The sequence below is a fragment of the Pristiophorus japonicus genome, unplaced genomic scaffold, assembly GCF_044704955.1.
Source record: "Pristiophorus japonicus isolate sPriJap1 unplaced genomic scaffold, sPriJap1.hap1 HAP1_SCAFFOLD_957, whole genome shotgun sequence".
NCBI lineage: Eukaryota > Metazoa > Chordata > Chondrichthyes > Pristiophoridae > Pristiophorus > Pristiophorus japonicus.
Genome location: NW_027254886.1, coordinates 57825 through 81878, shown reverse-complemented (window position 1 = coordinate 81878; position 24054 = coordinate 57825). Strand labels below are relative to the sequence as shown.

At 53.5% G+C, this 24054-nt stretch overlaps 1 protein-coding gene across 2 annotated transcripts in view; it reads left to right on the top strand.

Annotated features, from left to right (window-relative positions):
- The window catches only part of LOC139258377 (protein bicaudal D homolog 2-like), a 69493-nt gene that overhangs the window by 24814 nt on the left and 20625 nt on the right, over positions 1-24054 (top strand). For both annotated transcript variants that reach the window (XM_070874756.1, XM_070874755.1), the window contains exons 2-4: positions 6687-6899; positions 21480-21632; positions 23513-23944. In XM_070874756.1, the coding sequence (XP_070730857.1) occupies positions 6687-6899; positions 21480-21632; positions 23513-23944 (798 nt within the window). The remainder of the gene's footprint in view (positions 1-6686; positions 6900-21479; positions 21633-23512; positions 23945-24054) is intronic.

Genomic DNA, 24054 nt, shown 5'->3' with positions numbered 1-24054 from the left:
CTCAGCTGCTAGCAGATGTGAGTCAGGGCAGCCTGGCACCGAACGCCCTCCATATCCGTTTGTTTCAAAGGTTGAGTCAGAGAGGAACCAGGCCCACATCGCTTTGAATCTGCACAAAGCCCTGAGGAAATCCCTCCCAACCTCGCTCTCTCTCTCTCTCTCCCCTCCTCCCTCTCTCCCCTCCTCTCTCCTCCCTGAAACCCACCTCTTTGACCCAGCTGTTGTACGCTGTCCCTAATATCTCCTCGTGGCTCGCTGTCGAACTTTGTTTGGTAATCGCTCCTGTGAAACGCCTCGGGATCTTTTACTACCTCAGAGATGAGACTTGCATCTCTCCAACACCTGTCACAACTTCAGGACGTCCCCAAGCGTTCACAGCCAATGAAGGACCTTTTGAAGTGCAGTCACTGTTGTAATGTGGGAAACGCAGCAACCAACACAGCAAGCTTCCACACACAACGATGTGATAATGACCCAGATCGTCTGTTTCAGTGATGTTGGTTGAGGGATAAATATTGGCCCCAGGACACTGGGGAGAAATCGCTATCTTCCCCCCCACCCCCCCCGGCCCCATCCTCCTGCGCTGTTTTCTGATTCTTGCACCCCCTGCAGTGCTGCCTCAATGGTGATACTGGTTAGGCCACAGCTGGAGTACTGCGTGCAACCCCTCCCTGTGGCAGCGAGTTCCGCATTCTCACCCCTCTCTGGGTAAAGAAGTTTCTCCTGAATTCCCCATTGGGTTTATCAGTGACTGTCTTATACTGATGGCCTCTAGTTCTGGTCTCCCCCACAAGTGGAACATCTTCTCTACATCTACCTTATCAAACCCCTTCATAATCTTACACACCTCCATCAGCTCACCCCTCAGCCTTCCCTATTCCATAGAAAAGCCCCAGCCTGTTCATCCTTTCCCCGATAGTTACAACCTCTCGGTTCTGGGATTGTCCTTGTAAATCTTTTTTGCACCTTCTGGAGTGTTTGATGGGAGAGTGTAGAGGGAGCTTTACTCTGTATCTAACCCGTGCTGTACCTGCCCTGGGAGTGTTTGATGGGACAGTGTAGAGGGAGCTTTACTCTGTATCTAACCCCCTGTACCTGCCCTGGGAGTGTTTGATGGGGCAGTGTAGAGGGAGCTTTACTCTGTATCTAACCCCCTGTACCTGCCCTGGGAGTGATTGATAGGACAGTGTAGAGGGAGCTTTACTCTGTATCTAACACTCGCTGCACACTATACAAGCTGGGAAACGACTCTCACCTCAAGGATGGACCTCCTCCTGTGGGAGAACGATGCTCGGTGCCCGGGGCTAGCGGGGGAGCCGTGTAACGCCGTGTAACAGTCGCGGCACACGCGGTTAGAACGGTTGTTGTCGTACACCAGACGGGCTCGGAACTCTGAACACTTCCCGCAGACCACCTGGAGAGGGGGAGGGAGACCGAGGGAGGGCGCGATTCAGACCATCAGTCAGTTTACACAGAATTACACACATCCACAGCCCAGAAACAGGCCACTGGGCCCCAGCGCTCCGTGCCGGAGTTTCTGCTCCACACCAGCCCCCTCCCACCCCTCTCCATCTCCCCCATCACCGTCTCCTTCCATTCCTTTCCCCCCCATGTGTTTATCCAGCTTCCCCTGAAATGCATCGATACTATTGGCCTCGACCCCTCCCTGTGGCAGCGAGTTCCACATTGTCACCCCGCTCTGGGTAAAGAAGTTTCTCCTGAATTCCCCACTGGGTTTATCAGTGACTGTCTGATATTGGTGGCCCCCTAGTTCTGGTCTCCCCCACAAATGGGAACATCTTCTCTGCACCTACCCTGTCGAAACCCCTTCCGAATTGAAAAAAACTACAATGTGGAACTTTCTGCCACGGCGAGGGCTCGGAGTGAATAGTATCGATGCATTTCATGGGAAGCTGAATAAACACATGGAGGGGGGAAAGGAATCGAAGGAGACGGTGTTGGGGGAGATGGAGGGGGCTGATGTGGTGCAGAAACCCCGACACGGAGCGATGGGGCCCAGTGGCCTGTTTCTGGGCTGTAACTTCTATATTATCATGTATGTAGACCATGTATACGAACTGTATATCACATAAGGTGTGCCACCAGAGGGCACTGCGGTGGGAGAGCTGAGGGTCACCTGCATAGGTGTGCAGGGCCCAGTATAAAAGGCAGCCCACCATGCTTGTGCCTCCCTCTGGAGTTACAATAAATGGGACTAAGGTCACAACAGCTCAAGTACAATACTAGGCCTCGTGGAGTCATTCATAGAGTATTACAGACATAACACATATGTACAAATGGAACCTATGTAAGATGAGAGACCAGGTTACGTTGCACGACTACCTCCAGAGCAAACTGGATTATTCACAAAGGTTAAATTCCTGCCGGGGATGGTGTGAAGTAAGGCAGAACCTTGAGATATCTTTGGGCAGTAGCGTGTCGTTGGAGGCAGACAGTCAAAGGGATTGTTGTAGGCCATTCAATAAAGGATCTGAGTAACTGCTGCACTCCTCTCTCTCTCTCTGTGTCTCTGTCTGTCTCTCTCTCTCTCTCGGTGTCTCTCTCTCTCTCTCTGTCTCTGTCAGAGAAACATGTGTCTCTGTCTGTGTCCTGTCTGTCTGTCTGTCTGTCTCTCTCCCTCTCTCTCTCTCCCTCTGTCTGTCTCTTTCTCTCTCTCTCTCTCTCTCTGTCAGCAACTGCCTTGTGTTCTGGAAAACTCTGATTCTATATTGGTGCCTGAAACAGCTTGCTTCTAAAGATACCCAATGATGAGCACTTTATACCCGACGGGGCCAGAAAGGGTTCGCTCAGCTCTCCATAATAGGGACACAACTCACTGGGAGAATTGTGTAAGGTGGCTGGCAGTATCTACTGTTACCAGCCGACCGTATAGAATTCCGTGCTCTGCACGAGCCTCCTCCCACCCCCCTTCATATCAACCCATCACCATATCCTTCTATTCTTTTCTCAGCTGTGTCAGTCATGACTCAGTGGGTAGCACTCTCGCCTCTGAGTCAGAAGGTTGTGGGATAAGTCCTACTCCAGAGACTTGAGTGAAAAGATCTAGGCTGACAGTTCAGTGCCGCACTGTCGGAGGGGCGGTACTGAGGGAGCGCCGCACTGTCGGAGGGGCGGTACTGAGGGAGCGCCGCACTGTCGGAGGGACGGTACTGAGGGAGCGCCTCACAGTCGGAGGGGCGGTACTGAGGGAATGCCGCACAGTCGGAGGGGCGGTACTGAGGGAGTGCCGCACTGTCGGAGGGGCTGTATTTCGGGATGAGACGTTAAACCCGAAGCCCCGTCTGCCCTCTCGGGTGGATGTAAAAGATCCCGGGGCCACCACTGGAAGAAGAGCAGAGGGAGTTCTCCCCGGTATCCTGGGGCCAATATTTATCCCTCAACCAACATCACTAAAACAGGCAATCAGGGTCGTTATCACATCGCTGTGTGTGGGAGCTTGCTGTGCACAAATTGTCTGCCGCGTTTCCTACATTACAACAGTGACTACACTTCACAAAAAAAGTCCTTCACTGGCTGTGAGGCTTTGGGACATCCTGAGGGGGGTGAAAGGGGCGGGAGAAATGCAACTTATTTTTTTTAGCTTGTTTACGCCGTGTCCGTGTGTTCTCCCTGCTGTTTCTATCCCTAAACAGCCAGCGTCCATGGGATTACGAAAGGATATACTTGCTTTGGAGGCAGTTCAGAGAAGGTTCACTCTGTTGATTCCGGGGATGAGGGGGTTGACTTATGAGGAAAGGTTGAGTAGGTTGGGCCTCTACTCATTGGAATTCAGAAGAATGAGATGATCTTATCGAAATGTATAAGATGATGAGGGGGCTCGATAAGGTGGATGCAGAGAGGATGCTTCGACTGATGGGGGAGACTAGAACTAGAGGGCATAATCTTAGAATAAGGGGCCGCCCATTTAAAACAGACGAGGAGAAATTTCTTCTCCGAGGGTTGTAAATCCGTGGAATTCGCTGCCTCAGAGAGCTGTGGAAGCTGGGACATTGAATATATTTAAGACAGAAATAGAAAGCTTCTAATCAATAAGGGATTAAGGGGCTGGCAGGGAAGTGGAGCTGAGTCCATGATCAGATCAGCCATGATCATATTGAATGGCGGAGCAGGCTCGAGGGGCCAAATGGCCGACTCCTGCTCCTATTTCTTATGTTCTTATGATTCATCATCACAGACGATCCCTTGAATGAGGATGACTTGCATCCACGAGAGTTCACAGATGTTTCAATGAAGGACCTGATGTTCCAGTCCTGAACTCCAATTGAGGGGGTGGAAGATGCCTGTGCGTGGATATTTTTAACGTGTGTTGACCGTTGCACATCAGCTACCGTACGGGCTTGACCGAGCTAGGCCTTTATCCAGGGGCAAGGGTTAACCAAGACGACTGTAGACCTGCTTTGCTGCACGGACCTAGTGCACACACATATCGCAGTGTGGGCAGGCCCATGCTGCCCCTTGGCCCTTACCTCTTCTGGGCCCCGTACCCTCATTTGTCGCACCTCCGCCATGATGTTCCAGGGCCGTGCTCCTCTATTTATAACTCCGACCTGCGGTGGTGTTCTCACACAGGTCGGGGCGGCCCACGATGTTCCAGGGCCTGGTGCTCCTGCTGTATTTATAACCCCGACCTGCGGTGGTGTTCTCACACAGGTCGGGGCGGCCCACGATATCCCAGGGCCGTGTTCCAGCTCTATTTATAACCCCGACCTGCGGTGGTGTTCTCACACAGGTCGGGGCGGCCCATGATGTTCCAGGGCCCTGCGCCCCAGCTCTATTTATAACCCCGACCTGTGGTGGTGTTCTCACACAGGTCGGGGCGGCCCACGATATCCCAGGGCCCTGCGCCCCAGCTCTATTTATAACCCCGACCTGCGGTGATGTTCTCACACAGGTCGGGGCGGCCCATGGTGTTCCAGGGCCGTGTTCCTGCTCTATTTATAACCCCGACCTGTGGTGGTGTTCTCACACAGGTCGGGGCGGCCCATGATGTTCCAGGGCCCAGCGCCCCAGCTCTATTTATAACCCCGACCTGTGGTGGTGTTCTCACACAGGTCGGGGCGGCCCATGGTGTTCCAGGGCCGTGTTCCTGCTGTATTTATAACCCCGACCTGTGGTGGTGTTCTCACACAGGTCGGGGCGGCCCATGATGTTCCAGGGCCCGGCCCACTTATGATTGGGCCTGCAGTGACCGAGGGGTTAAGGAGACAGCCCACAATGTTTTATTGGTGCAGAGCAGCCTGTGTCGGGGGTTGGGGGGCAACATTGCTCGTGGTCTGAGGCAAACTATGTGGTGTGGGGGGGGTCGTGCGAGACTGTGCCAGGAATGTGTCTCCCTGGCGTGTGGCGTGTGGCGTGGAGCAGTCGCGTGCTACACACACCCTGACCCAGGCATCTGCTGGACACTCTGGCTGCTCAGCGCAAAGCAAAAGATGTTTTTCCTCCATAAAGTTTAAGAAAGGTCATCCAAGTCTTGCACAAGCTGCGTTCCAGCAATTCCAATAACTCTTTCCAGACCGTGATTGAGAGGGAACTAGGGGGGCCTTGTTCATCGATCACAGAACGTTAACATGCAGCTTCAGCAAGCAGTTAGGAAGGTAAATGGTAACTTTGCCTTTATTGCAAGGCGGCTTGAGTATAAGAGTAAAGAAGTTTCACTGCAACTGTATAGGGCCCTGGCGAGGCCACACCTGGAGTACTGTGCACAGTTCTGGTCTCCTTATCTGAGGAAGGATATACTTGCCTTAGAGGGGGTACAACAAAGGTTCACCAGACTGATTCCTGGGATGAGAGGGTTGTCCTATGAGGAGAGATTGAGCAGACTGGGCCTGTACTCTCGAGTTTAGAAGAATGGGAGGTGATCTCATTGAAACGTGTCAGATTGTGAGGGGGATTGACAGGGTAGGTGGAGGGAGGATGTTCCCCCCGGGCTGGGGAGTCTAGAACCAGGGGTCACAGTCTCAGGATAAGGGGTCAGTCATTTAGGACTGAGATGAGGAGGAATTTCTTCACTCAGAGGGGAGGTGAGTTGTTGGAATTCTCTGCCCCAGAGGGCTGTGGAGACTCAGTCGTTGAGTATATTCAAGGCTGAGATCGATAGATCTTTGGACTCTCAGGGAATCGGGAGGTAAAGTGGAGTTGAGGTCGAAGATCAGATCAGCCATGACCTGATTGGATGGCGGAGCAGGCTCAAGGGGCCGAATGGCCGACTCCAGCTCCTAGTTCTTATGTGGCAGTGTGGGGGAGCTGTGCCAACATGCCACCTCCCCCTCTATCACCGTTTGCTGTGTGTTGCTCACCCCGTTACCTCTCTGTTTTCCCCCCCCCCCCCCCCGTTTACTGTGTGTTGCTCACCCCGTTACCTCTCTGTTTCCCCCCCCCCCCCCCGTTTACTGTGTGTTGCTCACCCCGTTACCTCTCTGTTTCCCCCCCCCCGTTTACTGTGTGTTGCTCACCCCGTTACCTCTCTGTTTCCCCCCCCCCCCCCCCCCCCGGTTTACTGTGTGTTGCTCACCCCGTTACCTCTCTGTTTTCCCCCCCCCCCCCCCCCCCGTTTACTGTGTGTTGCTCACCCCGCCGCGTCCCTCTGTTCCTTCCCCCCCCCCCCCCCCCCCCACCAGATTGCTGTGTGTTGCTCACCGTGCTGCCTCGCTCTGTGCCCCCCGCAGGCCTTCGCCGAGGCGTACAGTAACCAGAAGAAGGTGGCAGCGGACGGCGAGACTCGGGAGGAGACCCTGCTGCGCGAGGCAGCCCGTAAGGAGGGCGCGCTGGCTGCCAGGATCGGCGAGCTGCAGGCGGAGAGCAAGCAGACCAAGCTGGTGCTGACCAACACCCTGTCTGAGAACGAGCGTCTGAGTGCGGAGCTGCAGGAGGTAAAGAAGGTACGTCACACCAAAAGTTCCCCGTCTTTGCGAGTAGCTTCTCCGTGTGTGGGCCGGTGAGCTGCCCGTGTGGGATCTCCACATTCCCACCACCCTGTGTGTGAAGAAGTGCTCCCTGACATCACCCTGAATGGCCTGGCCCTAATTTTAAGGTGATGCCCCCTTGTTCTGTACTCCCCACCCGAGGGAACAGTTTCTCTCGATCTCCCCGATCGAATCCTGTAGTCATCGCAAACCCCTCGATCAGATCGTCTTAGTCTTCTACACACGAGGGACACAAGCCCAGTCCGTGCCACCTGTCCTCGGGATTTAACCCTTTGATACCTGGTATCATTCTGGTGTTGCAGAGTAAAGCGATTCAATTAGTCGTCGTTCCCTCCGTTCCCCCTGCCCTTTCCCCACAGCCCCGGCACATTTTCCCCCTTCAGGTATTTATCCAATTCCCATTTGAAAGTTACTATTGAATCTGCTCCCACCGAGCTTTCAGGCAGCGCGTTCCCGATCACAACAACTCGCTGCGTAAACACACTCTCCCCATCTCCCCCTCTGGTTCTTTTGCTGTGGGGAAACAGAGTTAAATAACACACAGTTTTTAAATGGGGGATTTCCCACTGCCCTCTCCTGAACAACCTGCCTATTGCTGGCTTACAGTTCTGTGCCCAGCTGGGCAGCCTTCACGTCTTACCAAGACATGGGGTGCATCACAGCCGAGCCCGGTAAGACTTTCCGACAGCACTTTCGCCCCCTCGGGATGTCCCAAAGTGCTTCGCAACCCATGAAGTACTTTTGGAGTGTGGTCACTGTTGTAATGTGGGAAACGCGGCAGGCAATTTACACACAGCAAGCTCCCACAAACAGCAATGTGATAACCCAGATCATTTGAGGGATAAATATTGGCCAAGACACCAGGGAGAACTCCACCTCTGCTCTTTTTCAATATAGTGGCCATGGTATCTTTCACGTCCCACCTGAGAGAGCAGGTTCAACGTCTCATCCCAAAGACCGCCCCCTCCGACAGTGCGCCGCCCCCTCGGCGCCGCCCCCTCGGCACCGCCCCCTCCGACAGTGCGTGGCTCCCTCGGCAACGCACCTCCGACAGTGCGCTGCTCCCTCGGCACCGCCCCCTCCGACAGTGCGCTGCTCCCTCGGCACCGCCCCCTCCGACAGTGCGCTGCTCCCTCGGCACCGCCCCCTCCGACAGTGCGCTGCTCCCTCGGCACCGCCCCCTCCGACAGTGCGCCGCCCCTTCCGACAGTGCGCTGCTCCCTCGGCACTGCCCCCTCCGACAGTGCACTGCCCCCTCCGACAGTGCACTGCCCCCTCCGACAGTGCACTGCCCCCTCCGACAGTGCACCGCTCCCTCGGCACTGCCCCCTCCGACAATGCGCCGCCCCCTCCGACAGTGCGCTGCTCCCTCGGCACCGCCCCCTCCGACAGTGCGCGGCTCCCTCGGCACCGCCCCCTCCGACAGTGCGTGGCTCCCTCGGCACTGCCCCCTCCGACAGTGCGCCACCCCCTTGGCACTGCCCCCTCCCGACAGTGCGCCGCTCCCTCAGTACCGCCCCTGAGCCACGGCAGAGGGTGTTGAACGGTAACCCCTGATGCCCTAACACAACAGAAGTGTGAGGCTAATTTCTGCCGCTTCCCCCCACTCCCCCCTTACTCGCCTCGCTAGCGAGCTGGCTGAGCAAGAGTGGTACAATACTGTGATTGCAGCTGGAATATTCCTGGTCCTCTTCGAATTGACTCCGCACTGGACAACTTGCACCTTTAACCCTGCTTGTTGTTCTTTAAACTGAGACCCCTGCAGGCCTTGAATTCTTAACCGGCCAGGAGCTAAATTTGTTTCATCGGCCTTAACTTGCCTGACACGTCTGTGTCCCACTTTCTTTATCTCATATTTTGTTTCCAGGGGAACTGGAACTTCCTCCCTAAACCCCTTCCCCTCTCCTCCTTCAAGACGCTCCCTAGAACCCACCTCTTTGACCCAGTCTTTGGTCACCTGTCGCTAATATCGCCTCGTGTGACTCTGGGTCAAATATTGTTTGATAACGCTCCTGTGAAGCGCCTTGCGACATTTTACTACGTTAAAGGCGATATGTAAACAGGAGCTTTGCCAACCTCGTTATCGTACTGTATTTGTATTTAAGTCTCTCCGTGGATCACTCGGTGTCTGGTTTGTTTTTTAGGGCGTCCAATGGGTTTTTCAGTTTGATTTGGTGATCCACACACAGGGCACTGGGAATCTGGAACTCTCTCCCCTAAAAAGCTGTCGAGGCCGGAGGTCAATTGAAAATTTCAAACCTGAGATTGATAAATGTTTGTTGGGTAAGGGTAGTAAGGGTTACAGAACCAAGGCGGGTAAATGGAATTAGGATACAGATCAGCCGCGATCTGATTGAATGGCGGAGCAGGCTCGAGGGGCTGAACGGCCTCCTCCTGTCCCTAATGTAACAGGCTCGAGGGGCTGAACGGCCTCCTCCTGTTCCTAATGTAACAGGCTCGAGGAGCTGAACGGCCTCCTCCTGTCCCTAATGTAACGGGCTCGAGGGGCTGAACGGCCTCCTCCTGTCCCTAATGTAACAGGCTCGAGGGGCTGAACGGCCTCCTCCTGTCCCTAATGTAACAGGCTCGAGGGGCTGAACGGCCTCCTCCTGTCCCTAATGTAACAGGCTCGAGGGGCTGAACGGCCTCCTCCTGTCCCTAATGTAACGGGCTCGAGGGGCTGAACGGCCTCCTCCTGTCCCTAATGCAACGGGCTCGAGGGGCTGAACGGGCTCTTCCTGTTCCTAATGTAACAGACTCAAGGGGCTGAACGGCCTCCTCCTGTTCCTGTCGGGGCAGCTTCAATGCTGCTGTGGTTTTATGCCGCTCTATTGATGGGCACCCCAGTGTGATGGGTAGACAACAGCAAACCTGATCAAATGGAAAATGCTGAGAGGAAGTCAGGGGCAGGATGCCTTGGTGAGCAGAAACCACAGTCGCGTGCCAATATTAACCGCCTGCCTTGTGTCTCAGGTCTCAGGCACAGAGACTCTGCTACAGAAAATCTCCCAGCCGCAGATGCTCTGTACTGCACAGAATGGGGAGCACTAAGCTGGAAAGCCACGATTCTGAAAAGTGTAGATGAGCAGAGGGACCTTGGTGTCCATATACTATTAGATACCGAGAGGCCGTTTCCCCTGGCTGCAAAGGTTCACCGGATTGATTCGTGGGAGAGAGGGCTGTCCTAGGAGGAGAGATCGAGCAGACTGGGCCGATATTCTCTGGAGTTTAGAAGAATGAGAGGTGATCTCATTGAAAGATGCAAGATTCTGAGGGGGATTGACAGGGTAGATGCAGGGAGGATGTTTTCCCCCGGGCTGGGGAGTCTAGAACCAGGGGTCACAGTCTCAGAATAAGGTGTCGGCTATTTAGGACTGAGATGAGGAGGAATTTCTTCACTGAGGGAGGTGAACCTTTGGAATTCTCTGCCCCAGAGGGCTGTGGAGGCTCAGTCGTTGAGTATATTCAAGGCTGAGATCGATAGATTTTTGGACTCGAGGGGAATCGAGGGAGCGGGCGGGGAAGTGGAGTTGAGGTGGAAGATCAGCCATGATCTGATTGGATGGCGGGCAGGCTCGAGGGGCCGAATGGCCGACTCCTGCTCCCAATTCTTATATTCCTCTACACAAATCATTACAGGGGGCAGGGAAAGTTGATGTAGTGTACAAAAGCATATGGGTTGCTTGGGTTAATAAATTGAGGAATAGAATATAAAAGCAAAGAGGTCATGCCTGAAGTTTATACATCGCTGGATTATCGAGGACAGTTCTGGGCCCCACACTACAGGGAAGGGTACAGAGGAGGTTTAGCAGGATGTGACCAGGGATAAGTTTGGAAAAGTTAGGACTGTTCTCCTTGAAACAAAGAAGGTGACCGAATAAAGATTTTCAAGGTGATGAGGGATTTTGATTGAGTAGAGAGAGAGAAGCTACTCCCTCTGGTGAGAGGGTCAATAACCAGAGGTCAGAGATTGAAATTCACTGGGAAGGATGTGGCGAGGCAGGGACAAGTGTTTTCACTGAGAGTTGTGGATTCTGGACGCTCGGCCTGAAAAGATGGTGAAAGCTGATTCCATCAATGATTTGAAACTGGAGTTGGACAGGTCCTTGAGTGTTACAGACACCACGCGGGGGATGTGGGACTGAGCACAATTGCTGTGTCACAGCCAGCATGGGCACGACGGGCCGAATGGCTGCCTCCTGTGCTGTAAAAGTCTCTGATTCTCTGAATATACAGCACAGAAACAGGCCTTTCGACCCCACGGCTCCGTGGGCCATAGAAGCCTCCTCTCGCCCATCCCACTGGGTCTGGAGGAGGTGCAGAGAAGATTCACAGGGAGGATACCAGCACTGAGAACATATCCTTATCAGGACAGACTGAGGCGCCTCTCTCTCGACAAAAGACTGAGATTATGATGGGTAGGTGTAGAGAAGATGTTCCACGTGTGGGGGAGACCAGAACTAGGGGGCCACCAATATCAGACAGTCACTGATAAACCCAATGGGGAATTCACGAGAAGCTTCTTTACCCAGAGAGGGGTGAGAATGTGGAACTCGCTGCCACAGGGAGGGGTCGAGGCCAATAGTATCGATGCAGTTCAGGGGAAGCTGGATAAACACATGGTGGGGGGACGGGGGGAAGGAATGGAGGGAGACGGTGATGGGGGAAGTGCAACTTGCTCTGTATTCTGCAGCCAGTCCGGTGGATGCAGCACGTTGCTAACACTGGCCCTGCCGATCAGCGGGCCCGGGGAGGTCGTGCCAGTTATCTGGGGCTTTGATCTTGCTGGAAATCGAGCGTCAGCACATTGAGTGGAGAGCTGTGGTTCCCTCCCATGGTGGAGGGAAGAGAACTGTTGTGCCCTCTGCTGGTGCCTGATGCTAACTGAGTGCCTCCCAATCAAAGTAACTTGCATTTATATAGTGCCTTTAACATAGGAAAACGGCCCAAGGCGCTTCATAGGGGCGTCAATCACGCAAACTTTGACCCCAAGGAGATATTAGAAAAGCTGGGTTAAAGAGGTGGGTTTGTTTTTAAGGAGCGTCTTAAAGGAGGAGAGAAAGACAGAGAGGTTTAGGGAGGGAGTTCCAGAGCTTGGGGCCCAGGCAGCTGGAGGCACGGCCAGGTAAGCGAGGTTGAGATAAGTATAGGAATGATTGACTTTCAGTGGTGCCGGGGGCCAGCAGTTTGAAGTGGCCTTATGTGGCTGGGTGTCTAATTCTGTTTGATTAAAGCCTTGGGACACTGATGAAAGAATGCAAAGGGAAAGCTCTTGCCCTCCACATTGCCCCGAGGTGGATAGTGCCACAGCCCATCAATCCAAGAATCTTCCAGCACAGGAGGCCTGTCGCAGTTAGTCCTACAGCCCAGCCTTTTTCCCCCTAACCCTGCAAATCAGTCCTCCAAGCACACATCCAATTGCCTTCTGGAAGTTCCCATTGAATCCGATTCCACCGCCCTTTCAGGCAGCGCATTCCAGATCTTAACCGCCCCCTGCATGAAGAAAGCTCTCCTCATTCCCCCTCTAGTGCTTTTGCCAATCATTTTAAACCCACCAACCTCTGATTATCAACCCACTTACCAGAAGAAACAGTTACTCCCCACTTGCTCTATCAAAACCCCTCATCAGAAATAGGAGCAGGAGTAGGCCATACGGCCCCTCGAGCCTGCTCCGCCATTAATACCATCATGGCTGATTTTATAAACCTCTATTTGGCCTCCCCTTAACCTTCTCCAATCTCTCCCTGTCACTGATGTCCCTCATCTCCGGGACCATTCTGGCCAATCTCTGCACCCTCTCCAAGGCCTTCACATCCTTCCTGAAAAGGGGAAGTGTGCGGGGCTGTGGGGAAAGAGCAGGGGGAGTAGGACTGATTGGCTCGCTCTCTCACCGAGCCGGCACAGGCTCGATGGGCCCAATGGCCGCCTCCTTCCTGTGCTGTGTGAGTCTACACACTTCCCAAACCCGTCCAGTAAACAGCTCTCCAGAGCAGCAGCAGACTGTCTCTCGAGATCAGCATTTGACCTATTTACAGGGACCCTCTGCAAAGACTGTCCTTTGTTAGTGATCACTGCGCTAAAATTAGCCGAGGGGAGAGAGCGATTGCATTTCTGTAGTGTTGGCAGAGCTGGGAGACTGCGCTGCTTGCACTGTGTATTCGCAGGGTGTGAGAGCGATGTCACTGAATCACTGAAAGCATTAAGTGGGGATGGGGAGGGCATTGTTGGTGACTGCAGGTCTGTAAACAACCATTAAGCACCCGAGCTAGCGACTGACAGACACAGTGCTGGTCGGAGCTGTGTGTCAGTACCCAAGGAGGATAAGCAAGGGAGGGAATAAAGAATGGTGGTGTTGGGAGAGCAGCTTACTGTGCACTCTGGTATTAATAGAGCAGCAATGCAGGCTCCAGCCTGTGGTGATTAACTACACACAGATCCTCGAATTAACTGATCACTGCCCACTGAATTCCCTCCTCTCAGGCGAGTATTTTACCGACACGCTGTCGACACACTCTCTCCCGCCCTGTGTCAAGGTCGTGGGTTCGAGAGATTCGAACCCCATAACCCAGGCCCAACACCCCCCGGTATCAGTACTGAGGGACTGTCAGAGGGGCGGTACTGAGGGAGTGCCGCACTGTCGGTGGGACAGTACTGAGGGAGTGCTGCACTGTCGGAGGGGCGGTACTGAGGGAACGCCGCACTGTCGGAGGAGCAGTACTGAGGGAGTGCCGCATTGTATTTCGGGATGAAATGATGAACCGAGGTCCCATCTGCCCTCTCAGGCGGATGTAAAAGTTCCCATGGCCACTATTGGACGAAGAGCAGGGGGAGTTCTCCCCGGGGTCCTGGGGCCAATATTTATCCCTCAACCAACATCACTAAAATAGATGATATCGTCATGATCTCGCTGTGTTTGGGAGCTTGCTGTGCACAAATTAGCTGCTGCGTTTCCCACATTACAACAGTGACCACACTTCATAAAAGTCCTTCATTGGGTATGAGACTTTGGGATGTCCTGAGTGAGGAAGGGCAATGGAGAGATGACAGTCTGTCTATCTAGACTGGCACTGCAGGATGTTCCTTTGAATGATGCACAAGGGACTGTGTCTCAGCAAGAGGCACAACAAGCTACCACACACCGTGAGCAGCGTTAGAGAGGAAACTAAGCAGAGAGAGCGAGAGAGACACAGAGACCCACTCACTCTCCAGGAGGACCTAGAGAGAGAGAGACCCTGTCCTGGCACATACCGAGAGGGCGGCTCGAGTAACCGTCCCAGCTATTGTTTGTTTTTACCAGTCAACAAGAATTCCCTAAAGACTAAATCTGGGGATGTGGGCCTTTCTTTGCCCATCCCTAATCGATGTGAGAGGATACCGACATGAACTGCTGCTAATGATGATGCAACGGAGAGATTTCAGGGGGCAGCTAAGAGCCTGCCACTTTGGGTGTGGGGACTGGAGTCACATATAGGCCCAGACCGGGTAAGGACGGCAGCTTTCCTCTCCTCCAGGGACGGCACCGAGCCAGTTTGGGTTTAAACGACAATCCCGCAGCTTCACGGTCACTTCCATCAGCTTTTTATTGGATTGGAATTCGGCGCGATTTGTCGCGGCCTGCTCAGAGGGACGATTGTGTGGGAAACTCCGTATTGTGCAGTGCCCTGCACACAGTTTGGCTCCGACGCTCGGTGTACAGTGGGTAGCAATGAGGCCCTGCCAATTGGCACTGCCACACAGGCTGGTTCAGTTTGTTAATGGCCAATTGTGCTGCACAGTTTATCGCAGAGCATGCCAGCTAGTGTCAGCCACTGTGCTGTAAGAAACATTGTTCACCCCGAGCTGAAGCCACTCCAGGGCCGGGCTGCAGTGGAGGGCTGGGATGCTGTCTATCCATTACAGCCCCCATAATCAGTTAGCCTAACATCTGTGCTTGGAAAAATGTTGGAGTCCATTATTAAAGAAGCAGTAGCAGGACATTTGGAACAGCATAATTCGGTCAGGCAGAGTCAGCATGGGTTTATGAAGGGGAAGTCATGTTTGACAAATTTGCTGGAATTCTTTGAGGATGTAACGAACAGAGTGGATAAAGGGGAACCAGTGGATGTGGTGTATTTGGACTTCCAGAAGGCATTTGACAAGGTGCCACATAAAAGGTTACTGCACAAGATAAAAGTTCACGGGGTTGGCACAGATAGAGGATTGACTAACAGAGAACAGAAAGTCGGGATAAATAGTTCATTCTCTAGTTGACAACCAGTAACTAACTAGTGGGGTGCCGCAGGGATCAGTGCTGGGACCCCCAACTATTTACAATCCATATTAGCAACTTGGAAAAAGAGACTGAGTGTAACGTAGCCAGGTTTGCTAGTGCTGTTGGGGAGGAGTTAAACTAATATGGCAGGGGGATGGGAACCTATGCAGGGAGACAGAGGGAAGTAGAATGGGGGCAGAAGCAAAAGATAGAAAGAAGAAAAATAAAAGTGGAGGGCAGAGAAACCCAAGGCAAAAAGCAAAAAGGACCACATTACACCAAAATTCTAAAAGGGTAAAGTGTGTTAGAAAGACAAGCCTGAAGGCTCTATGCCTCAATGCGAGGAGTATTCGGAATAAGGTGGACCAATTAACTGCGCAGATAGCAATTAACAGGTATGATGTAATTGGCATCACAGAGACATGGCTCCAGAGTGACCAAGGCTGGGACTTCAACATTTAGGAAGGATAGACAGAAAGGAAAAGGAGGCAGGTGGCATTGCTGGTTAAAGAGGAAATTAATGCAATAGTAAGAAAGGACATCAGCTTGGATGATGTGGAATCGGTATGGATGGAGCTACGGAATACCAAGGGGCAGAAAACGCTAGTGGGAATTGTGTACAGACCACCAAACAGTAGTAGTAAGGTTGGGGACAGCATCAAACAAGAAATTAGGGATGCATGCAATAAAGGTACACAGTTATCATGGGTGACTTTAATCTACATATTGATTGGGCTAACCAAACTGGTAGCAAAGCGGTGGAGGAGGATTTCCTGGAGTGTATTAGGGATGGTTTTCTAGACCAATATGTCGAGGAACCAACTAGGGAGCTGGCCATCCTAGACTGGGTGATACGTAATGAGAAAGAACTAATTAGCAATCTTATTGTGCGAGGTCCCTTGGGGAAGAATGAGCATAATATGGTAGAATTCTTTATTAAGATGGAGAGTGACAGTTAATTCAGAAACTAGGGTCCTGAACTTAAGGAAAGGTAACTTCGATGGTTTGAGGTGTCAATTGGCTAGAATAGACTGGCAAATGATACTTAAAGGATTGACGGTGGATAGGCAATGGCAAACATTTAAAGATCACATGGATGAACTTCAGCAATTGTACATCCCTGTCTGGAGTAAAAATAAAACTGGGAAGGTGGCTCAACCGTGGCTAACCAGCGAAATTAAGGATAGTGTTCGATCCAAGGAAGAGGCATATAAATTGGGCAGAAAAAGCAACAAACCTGAGGACTGGAAGAAATTTAGAATTCAGCAGAGGAGGACAAAGGGTTTAACTAAGAGGGGGGAAATAGAGTACGAGAAAAAGCTTGCCGGGAACATAACAACTGACTGCAAAAGCTTCTATAGATATGTGAAGAGAAAAAGATTGGTGAAGACAAACGTAGGTTCCTTGCAGTTGGATTCAGATGAATTTATAATGGGGAACAAAAATGGCAGACCAATTGAACAAATAATTCAGTTCTGTCTTCATGAAGGTAGACACAAATAACTTTCTGGAAGCACTAGGGGACCGAGTGTCTAGTGAGACGGAGGAACTGAAGGATATCCTTATTAGGCGGGAAATTGTGTTGGGGAAATTGATGGGATTGAAAGCTGATTAATCCCCGGGGCCTGATAGTCTGCATCCCAGAGTACTTAAGGAAGTGGCCCTAGAAATAGTGGATGCATTGGTGATCATTTTAAAACAGTCTATCGACTCTGGATCAGTTCCTATGGACTGGAGGGTAGCTAATGTAACACCACTTTTTAAAAAGGGAGGGAGAGAGAAAGCGGGTAATTATAGACCAGTTAGCTTGGCATCAGAAGTGGGGAAAATGTTAGAATTGGTTATTAAGGATGAAATAGCAGCGCATTTGGAAAGCAGAGACAGGATCGGTCCAAGTCAGCATGGATTTATGAAGGGGAAATCATGCTTGACAAATCTTCTGGAATTTTTTGAGGATGTAACTTGTAGGCCCCAAGTTTCCACACGATAAAAAACGGGCGCCCCTCCGAGTTGGGCGCCCGTTTTTCGCGCCGAAAACGGCACCGGAAAAAAAACGCGTGATTCTGGAGCGCCCTGCAGCTCCATGTCTGCTTGGCGTGGCGCCCAGGGGGGCGGAGCCTACCACTCGCGCCGATTTTGTAAGTGGGAGGGGGCGGGTACCATTTAAATTAGTTTTTTTCCAGCCGGCAACCCTGCGCATGCGCGTTGGAGCGTTCGCGCACGCGCAGTGTGAAGGAAACATTGGCACTCGGCCATTTTTGTAGTTCTTTGTAGCTGTTTAATTTTTGAACATTTTTTAATAAAAGCACATTGCCATCAGCACTGAGGCTTCTTGCAGCAGTGAGAAGGCTGCAGGAAGCCTCAAAGTTGAGGCAGCCGTTTCCCTCTCCTCCCCCCCGCCCGCTGTCGGGAACGGCTTCCTCCTTCCCCCCCCCCCCCCCCCCCCCCCCGCGGGAACGGCTTCCTCCTTCCCCCCCCCCCCCCCCCCCCCCCCCCCCCCGCCCGCGGGAACGGCTTCCTCCTTCCCCCCCCCCCCCCCCCCCCGCGGGAACGAACGGCTGCCTCAACTTGTGAGGCTTCCTGCAGCATTCTTCCTGGCTGAAGCACTTTCACACAGGTAGGGAGATGGTTTATTTAATCTTTTCTTTGCTTATAAATTTTAATTCAGGTTGGATTTATTTGTATAAATATAAATAAGGATTTATTATAGAATTTAATGACTTCCCTTCCCCCCCCCCCACCTCGTTCTGGACGCCTAATTTGTAACCTGCGCCTGATTTTTTAATGTGCAGACAAGGTTTTTTCAGTTCTACAAAAATCTTCACTTGCTCCATTCTAAGTTAGTTTGGAGTACGTTTTCACTGTGGAAACTTTCAAATCAGGCGTCAGTGGCCGGACACGCCCCTTTTGAAGAAAAAATTCTGTTCCAAAGTGAAACTGTTCTAACTGACTAGAACTGCAGAAAAAAAAATGTGGAGAATTGCGATTTCTAAGATAGTCCGTTCTCCACCAGTTGCTCCTAAAAATCAGGAGCAAATCATGTGGAAACTTGGGCCCGTAGAGTGGAGAATCAATGGATGTGGTGTATTTGGACTTTCAAAAGGCTTTTGACAAGGTCCCACACGAGATTGGTGTGCAAAATCAAAGCACATGGTATTGGGGGTAATGTACTGACGTGGATAGAGAACTGGTTTGCAGACAGGAAGCAGAGAGTCGGGATAAACGGGTCCTTTTCAGAATGGCAGGCAGTGACTAGTGGGGTGCCGCAGGGCTCAGTGCTGGGACCCCAGCTATTTACAATATACATCAATGATTTGGATGAAGGAATTGAGTGTAATATCTCCAAGTTTGCAGATGACACGAAACTGGTTGGCGGTGTGAGCTGTGAGGGGGACGCTAGGAGGCTGCAGGGTGACTTGGACAGGTTAGGTGAATGGGCAAATGCATGGCAGATGCAGTATAATGTGGATAAATGTGAGGTTATCCACTTTGGGGGCAAAAACGCAAAGACAGAATATTATCTGAATGGCGGCAGATTAGGAAAAGGGGAGGTGTAACGAGACCTGTGTGTCATGGTTCATCGGTCATTGAAAGTTGGCATGCAGGTACAGCAGGCGGTGAAGGTGGCAAATGGTATGTTGGCCTTCATAGCTAGGGGGTTTGAGTATAGGAGCAGGGAGGTCTTACTGCAGTTGTACAGGGCCTTGGTGAGGCCTCACCTGGAATATTGTGTTCAGTTTTGGTCTCCTAATCTGAGGCAGGACGTTCTTGCTATTGAGGGAGTGCAGCGAAGGTTCACCAGACTGATTCCCGGATGGCAGGTCTGACATATGACGAGAGACTGGATCAACTAGGCCTTTATACATTGGAGTTTAGAAGGATGAGAGAGGATCTCATAGAAACATATAAGATTCTGACGGGACGGGACAGGTTAGATGCGGGTAGAATGTTCCCGATGTTGGGGAAGTCCAGAACCAGGGGACACAGTCTTAGGATAAGGGGTAAGCCATTTAGGACCGAGATGAGGAGAAACTTCTTCACTCAGAGAGTTGTTAACCTGTGGAATTCTCTACCACAGAGAGTTGTTGAGGCCAGTTTGTTGGATATATTCAAGAGGGAGTTGGATATGGCCCTTACGGCTAAAGGGATCAAGGGGTATGGAGAGAAAGCAGGAAAGGGGTACTGAGGGAATGATCAGCCTTGATCTTATTGAATGGTGGTGCAGGCTCGGAGGGCTGAATGGCCTACTCCTGCACCTATTTTCTATGTTTACTGACTATACAAAGATGTGAGGAAAAGCAGTGTTTCAGGAGGACGGAAAAAAATCTGCAAAAGGACATAGACACGCTAAGTGAGTGGGCAAAAATTTGGCAGATGGAGTATAATGTCGGAAAGTGTGAGGTCATGCACTTTGGCAGAAAAAAAATCAAAGAGCAAGTTATTATTTAAATGGAGAAAGATTGCAAAGTGCCGCAGTACAGCGGGACCTGGGGGTACTTGTGCATGAAACACAAAAGGATAGTATGCAGGTACAGCAGGTGATCAGGAAGGCCAATGGTATCTTGGCCTTTATTGTAAAGGGGATGGAGTATAAAAGCAGGGAAGTCTTGCTACAATTATACAGGGTATTGGTGAGGCCACACCTGGAATACTGCGTGCTGTTTTGGTTTCCATATTTACGAAAGGATATACTTGCTTTGAAGGCAGTTCAGAGAAGGTTCACTCGGTTGATCCCGGGGTTGAGGGGGTTGACTCTTGAGGAAAGGTTGAGTAGGTTGGGCCTCTACTCATTGGAATTCAGAAGAATGAGAGGTGATATTATCGAGACGTATAAGATTATGAGGGGGCTTGACAAGGTGGATGCAGAGAGGATGTTTCCATTGATGGGGGAGACTAGGACAAGGGGGCATGCCCCCGTGTCCTAACTCGCACCGAATCCCGCTCACCCATCACCCCCTGTGCTTGCTGAACTACATTGGCTCCCAGTCCGGCAACGCCTGAATTATAAAACTCTCATCCATGTTTTCAGATCCCTCCATGGCCTCCTTGCCCTCCCTGTAACCTCCTCCAGCCCTGCAACCCTCCAAGATCTCTGCTCTCCTCCAATTCTGTTCCCTAGTATATTCCTGATTTTAATCACTCCTCCATCAGTGGCCATACCTTCAGCTGCCTGGGCCCCAAGCTCTGGAACTCCCTCCCTTTACCTCTCCACCTCTCTCCCCTAAGATGCTCCTTAAAATCCACCTCATTGACCAAGCTTTTGGTCACTTGTCCGAATAGCTCTTTGTGTGGTTCGGTGTCAGACTTTGTTGGATAACGCTCCTTGGGATGTTGTACTATGTTCAAGGCGCTGTATAAATGCCACTCGTTGTTGTTTTGCTTACATTGTTAAGAAAATGTTAAAGAGCAAACTAACAAGACTATCTGCCAGCAGCGATGTGCATGAGACTAGAACTGTCGGGAGGATGTGAAGGCCTTGGAAAGGGTGCAGAGGAGATTGACCAGAATGGTACCATCGGTACCCGCAATATTAGGTCCTTCAGTTAAACACCTGTGAACTCATCCCTTTTTGGTGTGGAAGCAAGTCATCCTTGATATGATGACAACCAGGGCTGAGGGACTTCAGTGACGGGGAGAGACTGGAGAAGCTGGGGCTGTTCTTCTTGGGGCAGAGAAGGGTAAGGGGAGATTGGCCAGAACGGTGCCAGGGAGGAGGGACACTCTCTTCAGATGTACAATCATATCATCATAGGCAGTCCCTTGGAATCGAGGAAGACTTGCTTCCACTCTAACAATGAGTCCTGAGGTGATTGAACAGTCCAATACGAGAACCACAGTCCCTGTCACAACCTGGGATAGTGGTTGAGGGAAGGGGAGGGTGGGACTGGTTTGCCGCACGCTCCTTCCACTGACTGCGCTTGGTTTCTGCATGCTCTCAGCGACGAGACTCGAGATGCTCAGCGCCCTCCCGGATGCACTTCCTCCACTTAGGGCGGACTGGTCTTTGACCAGGGACTCCCAGGTGTCGGTGGGGATGTTGCACTTTATCAGAGAGGCTTTGAGGGTGGTTCCTTTAACGTTTCCTCTGCCCACCTTTGGCCCGTTTGCCGTGAAGGAGTTCCGAGTAGAGCGCTTGCTTTGGGAGTCTCGTGTCTGGCATGTGAACAATGTGGCCTGTCCAGTACAATAAACCAGTACAATGCACCTGTACAATAAAGGTGCTGTGTATAATCTACTTGAAGCGAACACTATTTAATGCCACGTTTCTGCCCTTGCCATGCCAGGAATGTGAGAAGCTGGAGCTGGAGAAGAGCCAGTTGCGCGATGAGATCAAGGAGTCGAAGGTGCGAGAGAGTCAGCAGCTGCAAGATTGTACCGAGCTGGAGGATGAGAACATTTCCCTACAGAAGTTGGTCTCCATGCTCAGAGAGAACCAGGTAGGTAGAATTACATCGAAATCACCGCACAGAAACAGGCCATTCGGCCCAATTGGTCCATGCGCTCCCTCAGCACCGCCCCTCCGACAGCGCAGTGCGGCGCTCCCTCAGCACCGCCCCTCCGACAGTGCGGCGCTCCCTCAGCACCGCCCCTCCGACAGCGCAGTGCGGCGCTCTCTCAGCACCGCCCCTCCGACAGTGCGGCGCTCTCTCAGCACCGCCCCTCCGACAGTGCGGCGCTCCCTCAGCACCGCCCCTCCGACAGTGCGGCGCTCCCTCAGCACCGCCCCTCCGACAGTGCGGCGCTCCCTCAGCACCGCCCCTCCGACAGTGCGGCGCTCCCTCAGCACCGCCCCTCCGACAGCGCAGTGCGGCGCTCCCTCAGCACCGCCCCTCCGACAGTGCGGCGCTCCCTCAGCACTGCCCCTCCGACAGTGCGGCGCTCCCTCAGCACTGCCCCTCCGACAGTGCGGCGCTCCCTCAGCACCGCCCCTCCGACAGTGCGGCGCTCCCTCAGCACCGCCCCTTCGACAGCGCAGTGCGGCGCTCCCTCAGCACCGCCCCTCCGACAGTGCGGCGCTCCCTCAGCACTGCCCCTCCGACAGTGCGGCGCTCCCTCAGCACCGCCCCTCCGACAGTGCGGCGCTCCCTCAGTACCGCCCCTCCGACAGCGCAGTGCGGCACTCCCTCAGCACCGCCCCTCCGACAGCGCAGTGCGGCGCTCCCTCAGCACCACCCCTCCGACAGCGCAGTGCGGCGCTCCCTCAGTACCGCCCCTCCGACAGAGGAGTTTTGGGCATGGGCTATGGGGCTCGAAACCACAGCCCTTCTGACTCAAAGGCAAGACTGAGACCTGGCTGTAAGCTGAGGAGAGGGGAGACCGAAACGGCCGAGTCTTTGATCCCCCCCCCCCCCTCCCCCCGCGGCACTCTGGGACTGATCCCCCCCCCCTCCCTGCTCCGGGACTGATCCCTTTCTTCCCCCCCCCCCCCCCCCCCCCTGCTCCGGGACTGATCCCTTCCCCCCCCCCCCCCCCCCCCCTCCCTGCTCCGGGACTGATCCCCCCCCCCTCATTCCTCCCTGCTCCGGGACTGATCTCACCGCCCCCCCCCTCCCCTCCCTGCTCCGGGACTGATTCCCCTTCCTCCCTGCTCCGGGACTGATCCCCCCCCTCATTCCTCCCTGCTCCGGGACTGATCCCCCCCCTTATTCCTCCCTGCTCCGGGACTGATCTCACCGCCCCCCCCCTCCCCTCCCTGCTCCGGGACTGATTCCCCTTCCTCCCTGCTCCGGGACTGATCCCCCCCTCCCCTCATTCCTCCCTGCTCCGGGACTGATCTCACCGACCCACCCCCCCTTCCCCTCCCTGCTCCGGGACTGATCCCCCCCCCCCCCCTCATTCCTCCCTGCTCCGGGACTGATCTCACCGACCCCCCCCTTCCCCTCCCTGCTCCAGGACTGATACTGATCCCCCTCCCTGCTCCGGGACTGATTACCCCCGCCACCCCCTCCCCTCCCTGCTCCGGGACTGATCTCACCGCCCCCCTTCCCCTCCCTGCTCCAGGACTGATACTGATCCCCCTCCCTGCTCCGGGACTGATCCCCCCCCCCCCCTCATTCCTCCCTGCTCCGGGACTGATCTCACCGACCCCCCCCTTCCCCTCCCTGCTCCAGGACTGATACTGATCCCCCTCCCTGCTCCGGGACTGATCCCCCCCCCCCCCCCTCATTCCTCCCTGCTCCGGGACTGATCTCACCGACCCCCCCCCTTCCCCTCCCTGCTCCAGGACTGATACTGATCCCCCTCCCTGCTCCGGAACTGATTACCCCCCCCCTCCGCGCTCCGGGACTGATCCTCCTATGTGTTGCTCCTTCCCCAGGTGGAGTTTGAGGGACTGAAACACGAGATGAAGCAACGTGAGGAGGATATCGAGATCCTGAACGGCCAGCTGGAGGAGGTGATGCGGCTGAAGGCTTTGGCAGAGCGGCAGCTGGAGGAGGCGCTGGAGTCGCTGCGGGCGGAGCGGGAACAGAAGAACGCCCTGCGCAAGGAGCTGGTGTCCTTCGCTAACTCCAGCGGCTCGCTCTACAGCCTGCCCATCGCCTTCGACGAGCTGCGCTTCGAGGACAGCGCTGGGCCCGACGAGTTGGACAGTGGCTACCACCACGGCTCCAGCCACCTCAACGGCGAGGTCAAGATGTCCACCCCCCGGGCCGGTCAGACTTACAGTCCAGCGCCTGGCCTGGTATCTGACCTGTTCAGCGAGCTCAGCCTGTCCGAGATACAGAAGCTCAAGCAGCAGCTGGTGCAGGTACCGTCCGCTGGTGGGGGGGGCCTTTCACCTCTGCGTCTTCCCTTCTCTCCCCAACGTTAATCTGATGGTGATGGATGGGCCACTGAGGGGTAATTGTCATCCCCTCT